Source organism: Temnothorax longispinosus, chromosome 11, assembly GCF_030848805.1.
Source record: "Temnothorax longispinosus isolate EJ_2023e chromosome 11, Tlon_JGU_v1, whole genome shotgun sequence".
Taxonomy (NCBI): Eukaryota; Metazoa; Arthropoda; class Insecta; order Hymenoptera; family Formicidae; genus Temnothorax; species Temnothorax longispinosus.
The window spans coordinates 3,837,587-3,857,447 of record NC_092368.1 but is presented as its reverse complement, the minus strand read 5'-3'; the positions used below and the strand labels follow the sequence as shown (position 1 = coordinate 3,857,447).

At 36.9% G+C, this 19,861-nt stretch overlaps 4 protein-coding genes across 6 annotated transcripts; 2 read left to right on the top strand and 2 right to left on the bottom strand.

Annotated features, from left to right (window-relative positions):
* Nucleotides 1-106: 106 nt before the first annotated feature.
* LOC139821439 (dnaJ homolog subfamily C member 10-like) lies at nucleotides 107-5,156 on the bottom strand. 2 transcript variants are annotated; one of them, XM_071792440.1, is made up of 12 exons: nucleotides 4,480-5,156; nucleotides 4,026-4,179; nucleotides 3,741-3,954; nucleotides 3,389-3,600; nucleotides 2,960-3,184; nucleotides 2,645-2,857; nucleotides 2,327-2,447; nucleotides 2,026-2,244; nucleotides 1,673-1,948; nucleotides 1,322-1,598; nucleotides 1,032-1,227; nucleotides 107-943 (listed from the first exon to the last, which is right to left on the bottom strand). In XM_071792440.1, coding segments are annotated over exons 1-12 (2,325 nt in total). In that variant the 5' UTR covers nucleotides 4,482-5,156; the 3' UTR covers nucleotides 107-727. The 2 variants fall into 2 exon arrangements, with proteins under 2 accessions (XP_071648541.1, XP_071648542.1); XM_071792441.1 differs by having other exon boundaries at nucleotides 1,673-1,945.
* A 137-nt stretch (nucleotides 5,157-5,293) lies between these two features.
* LOC139821438 (uncharacterized) lies at nucleotides 5,294-11,187 on the top strand. 2 transcript variants are annotated; one of them, XM_071792439.1, is made up of 5 exons: nucleotides 5,294-5,929; nucleotides 6,386-8,431; nucleotides 8,520-8,648; nucleotides 8,725-8,896; nucleotides 9,083-11,187. In XM_071792439.1, the coding sequence occupies exons 1-5, from the start codon at nucleotides 5,905-5,907 to the stop codon at nucleotides 9,177-9,179; spliced, it is 2,469 nt and encodes an 822-aa protein (XP_071648540.1). In that variant the 5' UTR covers nucleotides 5,294-5,904; the 3' UTR covers nucleotides 9,180-11,187. The 2 variants fall into 2 exon arrangements, with proteins under 2 accessions (XP_071648540.1, XP_071648539.1); XM_071792438.1 differs by having other exon boundaries at nucleotides 5,630-5,929; nucleotides 6,383-8,431.
* Nucleotides 11,188-11,743: 556 nt separating this feature from the next.
* On the top strand, nucleotides 11,744-15,847 carry Rab8 (RAS oncogene family member Rab8). Its single transcript, XM_071793808.1, has 4 exons — nucleotides 11,744-12,506; nucleotides 12,799-12,859; nucleotides 12,989-13,334; nucleotides 15,007-15,847. The coding sequence occupies exons 1-4, from the start codon at nucleotides 12,383-12,385 to the stop codon at nucleotides 15,103-15,105; spliced, it is 630 nt and encodes a 209-aa protein (XP_071649909.1). The 5' UTR covers nucleotides 11,744-12,382; the 3' UTR covers nucleotides 15,106-15,847.
* A 308-nt stretch (nucleotides 15,848-16,155) lies between these two features.
* LOC139822184 (uncharacterized) lies at nucleotides 16,156-19,699 on the bottom strand. The gene is made up of 3 exons (XM_071793807.1): nucleotides 18,205-19,699; nucleotides 16,921-17,312; nucleotides 16,156-16,651 (listed from the first exon to the last, which is right to left on the bottom strand). Exons 1-3 carry the CDS (start codon nucleotides 18,292-18,294, stop codon nucleotides 16,387-16,389), a joined length of 747 nt encoding a protein of 248 aa, XP_071649908.1. The 5' UTR covers nucleotides 18,295-19,699; the 3' UTR covers nucleotides 16,156-16,386.
* Between the last annotated feature and the right edge of the window lie 162 nt (nucleotides 19,700-19,861).

The following is a 19,861-nucleotide window of genomic DNA, read 5'->3' as shown; positions in this document are numbered from 1 at the left end:
TATCCGTGTTTCTCTTACTAAATAAACAAAACCTCCGACAAATATTCGAAGAGTTTTATGGTGAATAAACCTTTAATATAATATTTGAAATTCCAGGTCTTATTAATTTGTTCATAGAGATTTTATTAATTGCTATGTACATAAATGTATAAAAAGTATCACAATGGGACCAAAATTATTTCTGGTCTAGTTTTTCTTGGTTCCTTTTGGAAGAATGGACCGCGTCGGAGTAAACGGCAAACATTAGTTGCAGTAGTCGAGTAACACATCAATTACAGATAAGTACATTACTAAAATTTGTTGAGGCTTCCGTTTCCTCGTTGCAACAATTCAGTAAAATGAATTGTGGTATCAGATGCAAGAAGTCATCTGATGAATTTTCTTTCTTATATGTATTGAAATAGATTAGTTTTTCCTATGCCATGATTCATTTGATGGTATAGATTTGTGAAATATGCATTATATATATGTTGCTTTAATAAATAGATGCATAATTTAGTCCATATATATCCTACATTTATAGCAAAAAGAACTTATTAAGGCTCTTATATAAAGAGGCTTAGTATAACTAATTATTAACTCACGTATTGAAAAGAGAAATTGTATTTACCAATCTATATATCAAATCTGCATGATGGCATGTGAAAAAAATAAATTATCCATATATTGCAAAAAAAGAATTCATGATAAAATAAAAGCTTTAAATTCAATTTAAGCACTTTGTCTATTATAGTTCGTCATGTTTCGTGTAAGAATTAATAATCTCCAAAATTTCATCCTTGATTACCTCAGCCGTTGCCGCAGAAATTTTGATACCATCGTATCTGTTTTGTTTTTTCTGCTTAGAATTATATAACATTAGTGTCGGGAATACTTTTATATGTGCGCATTCATGCGCATAGGAGTTACAATTAATTCTTCCAAATTTAACTTTCTCCAGCAACTGAAATTAAAGTAGGATTTATAATCGATCTGGCTACTGTCAAATAAAATTATAGATTGTAAATTGGTTATAATAAAGTAGCATTTACCTGAGCAGCAATTGCAAACTCAGGTTCCATCTTTTGACAATGCCAGCATTGTGGTAAATAAAAATCGACGAGCCATATATGCTTGCTATTCAACAGCTTCTGATAGTCGGAAGAATTCAAATCATGGATTTTCTTTGGGAAGAATGTTGTTATCCATGTTAATATAGATAACGAATCTCGTTGCCCATTGTACAACCTGCGTAAATGATAAAGATGCATAATGAATGCATTGATATTTGTTACATTAATCATGAATGCATGATTGAACATTGCAAACAGTTGCAACTTACGCGATTGTATTTAGACCCTCGCTTCCTAATGGATACATTCTAATGTTGGGGTAAGAACGCACTCCTTGCGACGCGCATAAGGAAGCCTCAGCCTCGCAATCTACACTGGCAACGTTTACAAACGACAAACTGCTCAGCGACTTCGCAACGGCCATCCATTCGGGTGCTAATCTTTGACACGGTCCACACCATGGCGCAAAATAATCAACGATCCATACAACTTTACTTTTCTTCTTCGCCAATTTATGATAAAAGTTTTCCGACGTCAGTTCTATAACTGTATGAAACAATCAGATATAGTGAAATATGCGAAAAGACACTAATATAATTATCTTATATATTATATCTTACCTGATGGATTTCTTTTCTCATTAATGAATTGAATAACATTCGCAGCTGTCTTTGGTAACGTGAATTGATGTGTATTGCTACCATTTATGAGCATTGCGGTAGGATAATACTGTATGTTGTATTGATGACACAGCGTGTTATGAACGGTACAATCAATGGTACCAAAACGAATTAATGATGCATCAAATTCTAACGACGCTCTCCGAAGTTCAGACAGAAACTGTATACAAGGTGGACACCACGGTGAAAACCAATCTAGGAACCATACTTCATCTGCTATAACATTTTGCTAGAGTTAGTATCCAGCATTGTAAAACCTTTCGAAAATGTGATTCGCGTTTACAATATAATACCATGATTTCTTTGTAATATCGATAACGTTTCTTCTGCAGAGAGAGCCCAAACGTTTGTAGCTTTCATACTAATTTGCATGAACTTAATAATATCGTTATTGATATTTTTTCCATGATTCAATTCAAAAGCTCCGCCAGGCTTAAGCATGCCCCAGATTGGATAGCGATTTATACCCAGTTTAGAACAGAGCTGCCCGTTTCTGCCACAATTCATTTTACCTACAAGATAATACTTCATACTGTGTAAAAATATTTTATATTCGGTATCAGATCCCCATCAATGGATCACAAAAATATCTACCTAGATTAACACCACTGGCCGAAAACTTCTTCATTTGCAAATTCAAATCTCGCAAATTTGCCGTGTCGCCAATGTAAAAGCATACAAGCCAGGCAACGTTGGACTTGGTTTTCCTAATATGCTGTAAACCATAAAAAATATTCCTGATAAAAATAAAATTAAAAAAACAGGAATTGTATATAGTAAGTACATGTACTAACAAATGACGAATGACATATACAAATTAATAATATTTTAATGTAATAATTAATAATAATATATGTAATATATTATTAATAGTAATATACAAATACTAACGAATTATAACATTTTGTTTACCTCAAAATCATTGTCAAATAACTCTTGTGGACTGGGCAATTGGTCCAAGAGCTTTTCTATCAATGTATTTATATTGGATATGTTATCAAAGAATATAGGCTCCCAAGAAGATGCATTATATATCGGTAAGTAGACCGCGTGTACATTATAAGACATCTTATCATGACAATTGCCACTTTTGCACGCAAACACTCTTACATCAATCAATTTATCCTAAAAGAACCGTTATAATGCTATTTAACAATCGCGGTATCTTAAAAACTAAATTTAAAAAAGTAAATTAAAAACGTATCTCAATAAAATCACGTCACTTACGAATGTAGCCGCTACAATAAGCCTTTCATCGGAAGTAAAACAGTTCTGTTGATCACCACATATAAAAATTAACATAGGTCTTTGGACAATGTTCTTGCCGCGTAAGAACAGCTCCCATTGCGATTCACTTATTTCAGGTACGTGGCTATTTAGTCCGTCTAATGCAAAACGTGTAATGGCCTCCTGCGTTTTTTCTCCTCTATAATGCTCCCCATGCTGTGAATTCTTTGAGACAAAGAATGAGTTAGTATTATCAGTTGATTTAACTAAGATGGAAATATCGAATTATGTGCAGATTATATAATTATATGATATAATTATATAATCTTCACATAATTCAGATTATATAATTATATAATTTTCAAAAGATTATATAATACGATACTAATTGAGAAATTGCACATTTTTTCCGTATATATTTATATATACCTTTTGGAAATAGAGCAATGTAGGATAGGCACGTATTCCCACTTGATGACACAATTGGCTATTATATTCACAATTGACCGCTGCAATTTTCACGACACCATCAAGTAACTTAGCAACTTCTTTCCAGGTTGGTGCTAAGTGATGACAGTGGCTGCACATCGGAGAATAGAAGTTTACAAACCAACTTGAGTCAGAGTTAACAACACTTTCATCTGTACAAAGATATACATGTAAAACTTTAATATCACACATTTTTTAATGATTAATTCTTAATAACTCATATTAATATCAATATATTTCGTTTCGTACTTAACGACAGGGTCAACAGGTACAGAAAAAGTTATATACTCACAATAATCACTTCTCTCCAAATTGATAACATGTTCGTCGTCATCGTATATAAAACTGTTTTGATAATAACTCCAAGAGTGATAGGTTTGTTTCTTGTGAGAGTTATTAAGACCATCTTCTCCATAAAGATCATATTTTTTCCTTAAGTCATTATCTTTCAACGTCTCATAGGCAGTTGTCAATCGAACAAACTTATCATGAGCATCTGGATCGTCCTGAAGTATTAAAATATTATTAGCGACATAGCGGACAAACAATGGTATATTGGCATTTTAATCCCACGTACACTATTTTTGTCAGGATGATGGACGATGGCCAGCTTCTTAAAAGCCTTCCGAATCTCATCCTGACCAGCGGATCTGCTTATACCAAGAATCTCATAATAATCTTCTCCCCGTGTTACAGAAACAATAATAAAGAGAGCAGCAATAACTTTATACCTGCAACAAGTACAAATATAACTTTAGATACACATTATATGCAGATATTAAATATACACCTTACAATACAGAGTTAAGTTCTATTTCATGTTATTGCTCCATTAATATTTGATTTAACAGCACCAAGTAAATATATAGGAATATAGGATTAGCTTCAAATTTATTTTTATGCATAAATAACAGTAGCAGAAAAACGGATACAAGTCTTTTGCAAAATTCTTCTCCAAATTCACAGTGTCAGTACAGTTAATAAAAAAATCTTTTGCACAGTTTCCAGATTTCATAATACATTGCACTCACATTTCTATAAAACCTTATTGCGGCTACGTTGCACAATGGATTTGGTGCTCCGCTCTCAAGTGGAAATCAGTCTTTCATCGTAACACCACGTATCCTCGTGTACTCCCACGCTCTATGATGTTATCGTTTGATACCGTGTTTGGGAGTAAGCCAGTAAACCGCAGATCCTGCTTAACCTCCAGTCTCGATATCGTCGTTATAAAAAAGTGTAGTGCCAATTATTCTCATAACAAAATTTCCAGCAACTCTTTTAACATCGCATTCGATTCTCAGAGTCAACTAAAGAAATTCCTATTCCATCTTCTCAAAAATTTAATTCTTTCAATTAAAAAAATTAAGTATCTAAGTTTCATTTATTACAAATCGTTCCGCATAAAGTTTATTGTATTATATTACAAATCGGTTCTATTTGTCATACTGCAAACGATATAATGCAGCAGTATTGCAGCTATTCCTTTCATACATGTGTGTAGGAAGAAATTTGTTAAATTTGTTTATATACATAAAGATGCATTCTTCGGCGGTAGAACTTCTTGTATGTATGTACTCATCATTTATCTCTTTTTCTCCAACGATTAATTATATATCTGTCTCATTTCAAGAGCAAAAGGTAGAAGCCACGAGCCACGAGAAGTTACAGAAACGAGTGTTTTGTTCTTCGTAAACTAAACTTTGCTAAACTCCTTGAGTTCCTCATCTTTTCTCTCTCGCTCTCCAATTATCATCAATTATCTGAGTTATCTCTCATTCTCTCCTTCTCTCCCTAATTATCTATCTCATTTTAGGTGCAAAAAGAGCAACGTAGTACAGCTGTACGTACAGCTGCGAAAACAGGAACGAGGGAGCCAGTAACCGGAAACGCTGCATACGTCACGCGGCAGCGAGCCTTTAAGGCGCGTTTTCAATCAAGCTGCCAAAACGCGAAGCGTCGGGGTCTTCTTTTTTTCCTGCTAAAACAATTGTTTTTTAATTGTTACAATGCAACGGATAATCCCTGCGGGAGGTTTTAAATTCAGCTTTAACGTAACAACGAGAAATACACATCGCAGAGTGGCCGATTCACCATGAAATGAAACATCATGGCCGTCAGCCAATCAGCGATTCGTCGCTCGAGTTAACATGTCCGTCTCCAGCCGGCGTCGGTTACGTTGCCGTTTGAAATCTCCAGCCAATCGGGGCGCGCGCGTCCGACGCGTGGGTGCCGTCGGGGCGACGCGATTGGCGCAGCGAAATGGGCGCGCAAGCACGGCCAAGCTGGCTCCGTGCCCAAGGCATCATTGAGCCACGTTCAAGTTGAATTACAAACACGATCGTCGGCGAGAGGCGAAAGAGCGCAAAAATCGGCGGCGCCGGAGTGTTCCGAGGTGCGATCGCGACGCGACGCCGGGCAGACCAATCGTGAGCGGTGAACGGAGATCAGGACGAATGTCGCCCAGACGGACTCGCGCAGGTGAGAGAAACGAGGCGTCCTGTTGATCCCCTTTCGTTCCGGGTGCAAGGTTATATAGCCACCCTCGACGTATATTTTGTGTTTTGTCGCGCGCGTGTTTCGAGAACTCGAGACGCTAACGCTTATCGAATCGATCGTGGAAGTTATTTAAGTGACTCTTATCATTTGGGCGACTTTGACCAAGCTCCGGTTAACTTGACCGGCAGAATTGTTTATTCGATTTTTTTTACTGTATAATTTGTCATTTCTGATCTTCCTCTCCAACATTCCTAACCTTCCTTCAAACAATAATTAATTAATAATTCTATTCTTGTTGAAAATATTCTAGCAAGTGTTTTTAAAATAAGTTAATTGTGGAGCTTGGTTGTAGTCCCCCAAGTTAGTCTTGGATTTTTCTCGCAAAGCTTTTGACGCTTTGTGAAAAGGATTCTAAAGTATCCCGTTACTTTGCAGCAGCGGCAGAACAGTCTGCTGTTTCCACTAGATCCAAGGCGCAAAGAATAAATAATGTGAGCCAGGATGTGGCTAAGTCGGTGCAGAAAGTCAGGCAGTCGCAGAGGAAGGAGAAGTCTGGTAAGAGCGATATGGAAGCTGCTAAGCAAAGCGCCAAAAAGGAATCGCCTGATGCGGAGGTAACGGTCAAAAAGTCCGTAAAGAAGAAAACTTCTCGTCGGAGGCTTCATTTGAACAAAGTGGAAACTGAAGATGTGGATCAGAACGTGGACAATGAGGCAATCAGAATCTTGAGAGACAGATATTGCGACAATGTCACGACGGTGGAACTCGTCAGGCACAACTTTCTTCAGTTGAATGCCTCAAAAGATCTGGATTCAGAGAAAATACCCAATGGAAAGTTACAACAGAAGATCACTGCAAAAATATCACCCATCATAGTCACTCCCAAAAGTACACCTCCGAAGCTCAGTCTCACGCCTCACAGATCTAAGAAGACGCCGAAGAAATCCCCGATCTCCTTAGGCTCTCCAAAGACGCATTCAATAGCTATACCAAAGCTGTTTAAGAGCCCAAGAAAATTATCTCTCGCTGCCACTGGCGAGGATACTGAGGAGAGTTTGGAAAAACCGGAGAGCGATTCTCACGCTACAAAATCACGAAAGAGCAAGAAGGACAGTCCGAACGATAGTCCCGGATCTGATGAAAGAACAGTGATACCACCGATAGAAAAAAAGAAGCACAAGAAGTCTGATATAAATTTAAAGGCAACTGTGCGTAGATTCTCGAAATCTCCGAAAATAGTACTAAAATCTCCAAAATCGAAGAAATCGAAATCGCGCAAATTGAAGTTGTTAACTCCATCCCGGGTGAAAAAGAGCCCGTTAAAAACGTCTCCTAGTAGCCCTGGTACTTCGTCAAATCTTAATACCAGCTCGCCCAGAATTCGTATAAAAAAGTCCCCTTTATCCAAGGGAAAGAATTTATCATCAATCAAACATCGTTTATTAAATTCAAAGTTAACAAATACGTTGACGCCTTCGCAAATAAAAGATGTGCTGGCGGAACCGATCGTGCTGTTGGAGAAGCTATCGCCTGAAAATCTGAAACAAGAAAATATAGTTGCTAGCAAAACTCGATCAGATACTTTTATCAAAGTGAGATCTCCCTCAATCAGGGGAGCGAGCAGTTCCAAGGTTTTAACACCAATCAAAAAAGCTTCCGTAAGTATGTCTCCTAAGCGAAATTCCAGCCCTAAATTAAAGAACAGTAGTATGGAAAAATCACGATCTAGTAATACTAATAGAGTATCACCAAGAATTAAATATAATACGTCAATACCTTTAATGTCGTCCACTCCACGAGAGGGAAAAGCGACATTAATGGACACGAGTTTGGTATCTGATACTTCTAATGCTTCTGTAAATAACACGTCTCTCAATACTAGATTAAGACATAGGAGTCAATCTAACGTGCAGCTGTCTAACACAATGGATAAAAATACTGACATTAAAAATGTATCTAGACCTTCTCTATTTGATAAAGAAATTAATGATACTAGTCAATCTCTTCTTTCGAACGTCACGAAACGAAACGCTACTTACGACAAGGATAATACGATGGAAAAGAACCAGGAGAGCAACAAAGACAACACCTATGAACTGGAGCAACCGCAAACAATAAGTTTGCGACAAATGATTAAGAAGCGTACCTCAACAGAGGCGAATTTAAGCTCGAAAGATAATGCGAAGAAAGCTAAAGTGCGCTTTGCAGTTGGAACATCTGGCGGAGGCAGCGCACGAAAATCAGTTAACAAGCTGAACGGATCGCGATCAAGTATTTCACATGATGTTAGTCCACGAAATAGAAGCAATATTATGAATTCAGTATCTAAATCGAAAAAGGTTGAAACTCCAAAGCTTACTCAGAACTCGCTATTTTCTCCTTTCAAGAGATCAAGTCCAAGAAACCACGGAGGCACACCGAGAGCTCAATTGAGTAGAGTTCAAGTCACACCAAAAACCTTTGCATCAACTGAAAAGAAATCAGGTAAAAAACAAAACCAAAAATCGCTTACATTTCACATTTATTTCGATTTTATTTTATAATGTAATAACACACGCGGATTTACTTACAGAAAAAAAATCATCTACGAAGAAAGTACCAAATTTCTCAAGAATACATGAACAGATGTTTGCCAAGTCAGAATCGCTCGTGGATGCAAAGAAACGTTTGGAAGCCAGACACGGCAGACACCTAGCGTTCAGTAATTTGCTAACATTTTTTATTCTGCTTGCCTTGGCGGCTCTTATAAATGCTAAAATTTTAAATTGTTTTTCTAGAACTTGTTTCTACGAAGGCAGCGGTAAAATCGCTAAAAGCAGATGTGGAAACGGAAGAGAAGAAATTATTACCAACCGACACAAGGGACGGTATTCACAATAGATTTGGGTTTAAGTTGAAAAAACCAGAAGCTACGAACATTATGTTGAAAAAACAACCAGTTTTTTCAAGGTACACTAGATTTATCTTGAGAAAAATATTTTATAAGTTTTACAGGTCAATTTATTCGCAAGATACTGCTCTTCTATATTATAAGTTTAAGATAATTAAAGAAAAAATTTATATATATATATGTAGATCTGTAAAACTTTAAGATAATTTAATATAAAATTTTAAACGAGATATGAATATTTGCAGGCAAAAACAGCAACATGAAACGCGGATGATGCTGAAGGGTGTACGAACAAATCGACGATTCGAACTGCAAATGAAAGCTCGCAATGTAAACTCGTAAAGATCCATGCTGTATTATATATAGCATGTACCTCGATCTTTATTTTTGTTGATGTAGTTTATCGCATAAGTTTTTCTCTCTCTTGAAATATGTGAAACCATTTTTACTAATATATTAACTTGAAAATTTTGGGGAGGGAAGAATTTCAAGAAATACTTCGAATATTTTGTTTAATTATGTTCATGTAAATATTAGGAAACGCGTGTATCATATGCTGTCCTTCTTTCTAAGGGGAATGTGTTTTCTATACATATAACTGGTTTATTACCATGAATGAAAATTAGTGGAATTAAGAAAATTAGTGGATATGCTTTAACATGTGTTTGTACAAATTTATGTTTTCACATATAAGTCTGCTTTTAACTACAATCTTTAACTATAATTTTCTTTTCTTTTTATTGTTTTTTAAGTATGAACAGTGGGGATAAAAACACTAAGATCTTTCACAAAAGTATATCTCTAGAGAAATTTTACATCTCGAAATGGAGTAAAAACCCTTGAATTATTAATTTATACACAGGGACAACAAATGATTTAACAGTTAATAAAATAAGATAATTCGTAAGATAAGCATTATATGATATTTTTATGAGTTATTAAGTTATATTAAATCACTGATCATTTGTAGTGTATTAAGATTTTAATAAGTTAGTCGGTTTCTGAACTGACGACTAATTTTTTATTTATAGATAATCCACAAGCAATGTAGTTCAATTTATTTTTATACTTAATATTTGCTGTAAACAGTATTGCCAGATAAGCTCGTATCAAGATTATAACTAATAAAAATGCTATGGCTTTCTTGGATGATTTGTATAAACTGTAAAATTACTTTTCGTAATCTTAAAGAACGTAACTTGGAAATTATTTCTAAAAGTTTCTTCGTGTATATATACATATATATGTACAGGATGTTCGATAAAAGTTACCTAGTAATGACAGAACCATAGCTTTTTTTTATTAGCCTTGAGAGTATCTTTGACTGTGAAAGATAACGCGACCAGAGAAAGCCATCACCGAAAGATTATTTCGACACGGGAAGAACGTGAAGGCCAGTCGCTTTTTTTTCTTGTCGGATAGAGGATTGAGGTCATTGAAGTGAATATTACGGCGATCTGTCCAATCGATCCCTCCATTGTAATACAGAAAGATTAATCGACTCTAAAGAATCACGGTGCAAGAGACCAGAATAAATCTTGATTAAGACTCGAACTCGATTTTACAAGCTAATGGTTTTTTAAATAATGGCTCTGAGAGCAATATTATTGTGAAACTTACATGATTTATATCCGAAATGTTTCGTGTTAAGAAAAGGAAAATTCAAAGTAATACTAGCTTTACTTTAAGCTTTTCTAAGAGCTCTGGGAGCTCTGATCGAGCAAGATTATCGAGCTCATGACTAAGTTTATATGTCATCATTAATCGAGTAGTAACATTTGTAGTTATAACTTTCTAAAACGCGTGCTCGGTTACACGAAGAGATTTTATTTTATCTTCAAAGAAATCTTCATTTTGTTAAAGAAATACAACATACACTTTTCACAATTTTATTTTAGCGTTTACACATTTCTTTAAAACCAGATTTATAAGTCGACATCTCTTCGTCAACGGGTGTAAGAGTAATAACTGATGTCAATAAAACCGCATTTAACAATCGTTTATGATTACGTTTACATAGCGGCTTATAATCCGGTTTAATAACTACCGTGTACTATCGCATCAAAAATTTATCTTCTTTTGATTAAAAATTTTGGATTAAATAGTATACGGTAGTTATTAAACTAGATTGTAAACCGCTGTGTAAACATATATAGTCCATTATATATTTTGTATCAGTTATAACTATACTGATGTTATTAAACCTGATTTAATAGTGACGTGCCAACGTAGTCCATGATTTGTATATATGTTTCACATTAGGAAAAAGAGAAAATTCGATGTAATTTGGGAGAATAGTAGGAGGGTAAAATAATGTATCATTTCAATAAAGTTTCTTTCTATCTTGTCAGACGTGTCTCTAATACATTACTTCCTGCTACCGTGGAAAGAAGCGGGATGGAAGAGGAATCTTATTTGTTCCTTTTCCTTCATTTTTGTGTGGAATCTTATTTGGTCGGTGCTCTTGGGATGGTATTCACCGTCCGATTTTATATTTAAGACCTTTAAAATGCGATCCTGAGACGTCATATAATTATTCTGTTGGACAGATATAATCTTGAAGCAAGACTGGATTTAAAATCAGACTTATGTTCATCTCTGTCAATGCAGATTAACTTTAATCTCGGTTCAGCTTACCTTTTTTATCTCTTTCTAATTCCTAAAACTAAAAGAAGATAAAAAGTAAGTTAAACCGAGATTAAAGTTAATCTACATTGGTAGGGATGGACATTAAGATTTCAAATTTAAGGATTATTGGATTATCCCTCCTCGCGATTTCAATCGATATCTCATTAATCGCGGTCCCGATATCGCCGCGCCGACGAGACACGTGTTGCGTGCGCGTGCACAGTAGAAACATCGACCGGGCGCGCACGCGCGCTCGGCGGCGCGCGGGTAGCCAAGGTGGCCACAACACGAGGGCGAAATCGCGTCGGTCCGTACGGTACACACACGTCTTGTATGTACATACCGCTTTTTGTGACAGATGTTTTGCGCGATTAATCCGCTTTGTTAATTCGCGGTCGCGCGGTCGCGAGCGTGTGCAAGAGTACGCGCAAGTGTGCCCCCTTCTCCCGCGGGTCCCACGCGCGCTTAAGAAGCCACGCGTCACCGCCCGTCGCGGTGCTGTCATCGTGCACGAAGAGTCGACATCCATCGAGAGAGTCCGGAGCAGACAGAGAAGGAGAGACATCAGGAGAGACGGAAAGAGAGAGCGAGCGAGGGAGCACCGAAGGAAGGAGAACGCGCTTCGTCAAATGTCTCGCGGACGAGACGGTTAGATATCTTCCTTCGTTGGCGAGCGGAGAGGAAGAGAGAAAGAGAGAGAGATAAAGAGAGAGGTAGAGGGTGATAGAGAGAGGGAGAGAGACGGAGAGACTCGGCCAGCTGGTCTTGCAAGTTCGTTGGGGCCCCGTCACGAACGCCAGGAAGCATCGTCCGCGCGAGGATCGCCCGGGAGGATCGTTGGGGGGAGCGATAATCATCGCTCGGCGAAGCTCGGCCTGCTCGGCCGCGACGTGCCCGTGCCATCATCGGCGACGACAATGGCAAAGACGTACGATTATTTATTCAAGCTGCTGCTGATCGGCGACTCCGGCGTCGGCAAGACCTGCGTCCTGTTCCGGTTCTCCGAGGACGCGTTCAACACCACCTTCATCTCGACCATCGGTACGTTCCGGTGTCTCCCCCGTCTCCCCACCTATCCCCCCCTGAGATCGCCGCCTCGTTTGCGGCGGTTTGTGCGCTTTATTAATCCGCTGGGGCTCGCGCGGCGCGGGCCGGGGTGTGTCTCGAGAAAACGTGTTGCCACTCTGCCACTCGATAATGGACAAAGAGCACATTATGCCGTTTACAGTAACGTGATTCATCCCGCGCCACGCGCTTGTATCCACTTTTCCACGCATCCTCGGGGAATGCTCCGAATTCTTGACTCATCGTCTCTCGTTGTACGTTTTTTCAGGCATTGACTTTAAGATCCGTACCATCGAATTGGACGGGAAGAAAATCAAGCTACAAATATGGTAAATATACTTCATGTTCCTTCTCTCCTCCACCTGCTGATTACTTAATTCGAGTGCAATTTAGATTCGTAAAGTCGAGCTGGATCTTTACGATAATGCGACACAGCGAATGTATTTGCGCTTGTGTAGGGACACCGCTGGACAAGAGAGGTTTCGCACCATCACCACGGCGTACTATCGTGGCGCGATGGGAATCATGTTGGTGTACGACGTTACAAATGACAAAAGTTTTGAAAACATAAAAAACTGGATTCGCAATATAGAGGAGAACGCGTCGGCGGACGTGGAGAAAATGTTGTTAGGCAATAAGTGTGAGCTTACAGACAAGAGGCAAGTGACTAAGGAAAGGGGCGAGCAACTGGCTGTGGAGTACGGCATTAAGTTTATGGAAACCTCGGCGAAATCTAGTATCAATGTGGAAGAGGCTTTTTATACTTTGGCGCGCGATATCAAAGCAAAAATGGAAAAGAAACTGGTGAGGAAACATGAATCATACCGTATATACTTCAAGGAGATTACAGATATTGATTGTCCAAATATAGATTATTTTGTAATCGGAATTCATACTTCTGTGTAATTGAGATATGCTGTAATCTATATTTCAACGTGTAAAGCCTTCCACGTCTAAAATCTCGACAGGTTAATAATTAGAATAATATAAATTAGGGGAAAAAATTGTGCTTATTCACATATGTATATTAGTTTTCACTTATGAACATTTTTTCTTACGTGTTCTATGAAATAACCACTGTTTCTCTGTTTCCTGTCTCTGTTTCTCTGTGTTTGGTGCTGGTCTATCTTGGCAGAAGGTAACTTTCTTCGTACACCGTTTTTAGTTAAGGGATTACATACCTTTTACAGGCCTAAAACTAGGTCAAAATTAATGAATTTTTACTGTGGGTAAAATCGTTTTATTAAAAAATGAAAATACGTGTCTTGTAGAGTAGTCTTTTGAGAATATCTCCCGAAAATATTGATTTTTCGAAAAATGGCAGCGATTTTTAGTGAAAAATGCGATTTTGATCTAAAAATCGGTTTTCTTTGATTTATAAAAAAACAGCCATAAATTGAAAAAAAATTCTATGACAAGCACTCGATCATTGTATTGAGAGTAGCTGTAAAAAATTGCATGCAAATCGGTCCACTAGTCTCCGAGATATTTCTGGTATCGATTTTCAAAACATTGTTTAAAGTTCAAAGAGAAAAGCATTGTTAGTTTTACGTGACACTAACAGATGCATGCTGTGGATAAATTGTTGAATACATTTTTTTTACTTTACGCAGCATCGTTGATGGCTGGGCCATAAAATACCTCCTTCCTTTGATGTAGAAGCCTCCTCATTATCTTTTTTTGCTCTTTGCACATCGTCCGCTCGTCCTTCGTCGCGTGCAGAATTATTTTCGTTATTTTTGTGAAACTTTTCCGGGCTATAACTTCGTTTTTTTTTTGTGAATTTTATTTCGTAAATTTTTCAATGAAAATTTCAGGGATTACTCTTAGGATAGTACTATCGAAAAATATATATCATTGAAAAATCGATTTTTCTGACCCTGTGAAAGGTATGTAATCCCTTAATTATGTATCTCGAATTCTATATCTATAACGTAACAACTAACAAAGCTAACACTATTATTTTGTGATGATCATTGCATCTTGTATCATATATCATCTGTGGTCCGTTCACTAATTTATTTTAACAATATCATATATGCAAGCAAATGTTTACTAAAAGAATATTGCGACTTCATGCTAATCAAATGTATTAACTCAAACAACATCCATTGTCTCAAATATTCTTCATACCTCTGATATCAATTTCGATTTATATGTCTTGCTTGAGAATATGTCATTTTTGCATTATTGCATTCATTGTAAACTTGTTTAACATCTGGGTTTATGTTATGTTATGTTATTCATAATTAACTTTGTGATAAATATTTCTAATAACTGTGCAAATACAAATCACAATGATAATACGCATGATGTGCGCACTATCTTAATTGCTAGACGGAGTAACAAATAACACTGTCTGGTGATGAGCGAAGTGTACCAAAAAGCGTGAGACTATGATGAGATTTTGTGCACTAAATATACCTGGTTAAGTTATGTCACGCATTCTGTTAATACCGTGTCTTGTTTTACGCAGGAGGCATCGAATCCACCGAAAGGCGGCGGCCATCAGTTGAAAGCTTCAGAACCACAGAGGAAGCCACCTAGTTGGCTCGCCCGTTGTACTATACTCTGACCCCCCAAATATTTTCAACTGTTCAAGGAGGCGCATCTATTTACTATCATTATTTACTTATGTTCATTTCGTCGAACAAAACCGATGTTCTGTGGAACTTTTCACATCCCAAGTATCGGGTATAGTGGGTTTATTCCTTGACAATGAAACGTTATCGCATCGTATTAAAGACTCAGAAATTATTTGCATGAATGTATATTTTTTTTGCCGAAGAAACCCTCAGAGGAGAAAGTATTAAAACATTTTATTATAGAGAAGAAAGTGCGTGTCGTTTTAGTTAATAATGCAACAGCTACCGAGTTTGTTATGCAAATATTCTACTTGTTAATCAGTATAATTAAATGGACTTAGGTGAGATAGTTCCGCGGTAATTTAAGTTGACCGGGATCTAATGATGTGATCTATATCTTATCGTGTTTCTTAAGAAGTTTACTGGTGTAATTTATTAAATCAGGTCAGATGTGATATATTAAACACACAATGAACTTCTCCTCTGGTTTTCTTATATCAAGGGTATAATGGTTGATTTTTTTAATCGAAAAATCACTATTAAGTGTAAAAGTACGTGTTACTTAATTTTTATGGCAATGGGATGAAGTATACAACTTCTTATGCACGAAATTCTGTAATTCATATTTCAACCTGATTTACATCGTGTGTGTTTCTCTTATCGGAGGACCATGTGTCTTTAAAAGTATATATATACATATATATATATATATATATATGTAGAAACATACATCACACCGTACAACATCACATACAATGACTAAAAATAAGAAAAAAAATAAGATTAAGCAGTATAGGTATCACGATCGTTTTTATACTGTTACTAAGCAGATATAGCTTTTTCACAAAATTAACGGAAAAACGTAAAGTGTACTAAAGCATTAATTGACGTAACTAAAATGCCTTGTGACGAATTGAACAAGAACTTTTATAGAGACAATTTTGTTATATCACGGATAGTCATAGAATTTTTATTAGGTCTAAAAAAAAAAGAAAAAGAGTGGAACGAGCAATGAGTACGCGAAGCTTATCTTCCGGCGGATTTACTTTGCATATAGAAATAGGGATCATTTACAGGGATCTGCAGTAAAAGAAAATAAAAGAATAAACAAATCTATTTCGTTCGCTGGTTGTCATGATGTGCATCTTGCAAGTTTGCATTTTTACCATCAAAACTTGTTCAACTTATACTTAAATATACAAACGATTATTATAATACATTTTTTATTAATCCTGTACATAACACGTGTCAGTATATTTATTGATAAAATCCTATCCTGTTGTTCTTGATGTGGATGGCAAAGATAATTTTCCTATCTTCGGATGTGTGTCATAATTTACGGATTCTTCCGTAGAGCCTGCGTTGTTGATTGTCATTGAAGCTAGCTTATGTTCCAAATCTTTGATTTTCGCTTTATTCTTTTGATGTATCGCGTGCGTGCACAGACCGACGGTTTGTAAGCGTTGATTGAAGGTAATAATCTCTTCGCAGGATTTCTGGAGGTGTTGATGCTCCTCTTGAAGTTTCGCGATTTTACTAAAAGGTCAATGATGAATTATTGAGTTACAAGATTAAATTTTCGCTTTGTTATTAACATTATTGTTGTAGAAAAACCGATCAGAGAAAATCTATTATTAAAATTGTGATAAGTTATAAGATTAGAAAAAAAAACCGCATGTATAAGATTAAGATTCTAAGTAAAATAATATCGTATAAGATTGAGTGTTTCATTTATAATTGCTGCGTATAAAAGGTCGAGCACGGCGAATATTCGACAGACTTATTCACGACGAGGTCAAACGTACTGATCGATAGCGGTAATAACGCGCGAACCGTCACGTTCGAGATTCTTTAACGCTTGTTCCATTCTCTTGTTACTCGTGTCCCTCTGACGCAGGTTCTCCTCTAAGCGCCGAATTTTGATTGTACACTCGGCCTCGTGCACCTTCGCGGCCGCGGCTTGACTCATCAGGGACTCGTGTTGCTTCGCCATTGCCTCGTATTTGACTCGCAGCTGAACGTTCTCGACCTGATTTTTCGTTTGCTGCTGCTGCGACTCGTTCACCACCTCCGTGACCGCTCTTAGACGCATCCTTAATTCGTGCGAGACACCGCGCTCTTTCTCCAACTCTAACTCCGTGCTGTATAAAGCGTGACGAGCTTCCAGAAGTTCCTTCTGCATCGTCTGCAGGATATCCTACCCTCGAAATGTACATGATTTATATGATATAATTGACAATCAAACCAGCCACTGTGTAGAAAGTACTTAATTATTTCTTTTCTTTAAAAGAGGAGTAATTTTTGTTCTAGCATTATTACTAAATCTCTCGATTTGGGAAAAGGATTAAGAATCTTTTAATGTGTGTGCAGCACTTAAGAATCAACACACTTGTGAATTATTTTTGAATTTCAAAATAAAGAATAATAACAAAACACTTTTGCTGAGATAAACAACTGTGCGTAATTTTCGTAATTGAAGATGACTTCGCATCAAGCTTTGATTAATTTAATCGGTAATTTCACTAGCATAATTGCTTCCAACAAAATTTTTAATCAATACATTAGAATTAATTATAATTAATTAGCATAATTTTAACTAATGTAACAGTTTAATTCGTCGTCTCTAATCTAATCTTTCTTTTTTCATATTAAATAAACATTCTATCTATGTCGGTACACATTCTATCATCGTGACTCAGAGGGTGACGTCGACCAAATTCCGATTAACTGAATGATTAATTCAACCGGCAACATTTCTAACCATGTAATTCGTTGTCCTTAATTTAATTTCCTCTTCTTTCTTTCTGAATATTAAACAATCAAAAATTAATTATTCTATCCACATAGACGAACTGGTACAAGTATTGCTCATTAATCGTCAATTACGTTAACCGCAGTTCAGACGAAGTCGTACGTCATGAGAAATACGCTCTAAATATAATCCAGGTATCCTGCAATATCTAAACCTCCGCGTATTCATCGATACTACTTCGTGAGTTGATTTAAGAACATGCACAGATACACGCGCTGGGCGCAAAGGGTTAAGCGCGCTTCGAGTGTTAATCAATATAGCCAGTCGTATTATTCACCGCGTCGCTTTGCAACTCGTAGAACTTTTCACGGATTTGCCGCTCCAATTGACAGACGTCCTGCACGCTCGGTGTGTTTCCATCATCCATAATTCGCGACGTGCTCTCGCCTTGGAGTATAATTGTTAATTAACGCGGAACGCGCCTGGAATTGTCAGCTGGAATTTTCGCGTTTTGCAATTGTCTTCAAGTAGAAAAAGCAGGTTTTTAAATAAGAAGCTGATTTGAATAATGAGATCTCATATGTGTTTACATCGCACTATATCGTTATCTGGAACATGTTTATTAATAACGCCTGAACACATCTGAAGTTCTCAGCTTTAATTTTCGCACTTGCGGTTATCTTCAAGTAGGAAGGCAAGCCGCGAGTTTTCAAACAAGAAATTTGATTGAGAAATTATGATTACATAAATTAGGATTGATTTATATCAATGGACGCGCGATTTTTTTCCCAAATATGATATCGCATGTTTAATTCTGATACACATACATGCCTATTTTCCTATATTTAACTTGTTTTATTATTTATTCGTTACATATATGACGAGATATATATATATATATATATATATATATATATATATATATATAAATTAGATTACATATAAGAATAATGAGAGATAAGACTAAATATATTAACAAATAAATATCTATATTATATAATAATAAATATAATATATATTCAGCTCGTTCTATATTATCCATTTATTAATATGTTATTTGCGTTCTTTTCAGCTCTCATAAATTTTCGCCGTACTCGAGCTCGCATTTGTACTTTTGTACTTCGTTTTCATTTCACGCCCTTAAAACACTTGAATAGTGCCTGAGCGTCTCTCCATTTTTCATTCTCACGTACTGCTTTTACATTAATCCCCCAAAAAGAAACAGAGAGATAGGTCACAGATGCTTAAAACGGGAACAAAGTGATTCAGAGACTCCTCTCGTAATAACACCTCTATATAGGATTCCTCTACAGGGTGCCTTGTTTCATTTTTCTTGCGCTTTTTACATTTATAAAATAAACAGTAAAGAATCTGACAGAATCTCTTATTAAAATTTAATACTTTGACAATGGACTTCTTTGGACATCGTGTTCACATATAGTTCCATGAGCTAGTCTCTATAATTTTTAATGCAATTGAATATTATTTAATGTTTGTTATTTTCACTGACGATAATGATAAATAATATTACTAGAATTTCCTCAACATTGGCCATTCAACAAACCATTTAACTTTTCGTTATAAACTTTTCAGAACCGGTGAACATTATCACCCAGTATATCTGCAGGCAGAATTACAGATCTGGCACATGGACCAAATGGAGTTCTGGGTTGAAAGCAGCGACGATGAGGAAAGAGAGAGAGAGAGAGAAAAAGAGACACAGACGGGGATGAAGAACAGGGGTGGCCGCATGCGCATCCCTCCCGGAATAGCGAGTTTCGGGCCACCCCCGCCGATTATGGATGTTTAGTATCGACGTTGTTGCTAGGGTATCGTCGCTCGCTCCCACATCCGATCGCGGGGTGTGAGATAATTGAAGCTCGGTTGCGACGAGAGTGTCCCTCCGTTCTGCGACGAGATAATGAGCGGGATCGCGAGACGGCAGCCGGGGCCGATCGGCGATGCGCGATCATGTATCCGCCTCGCTACCACGC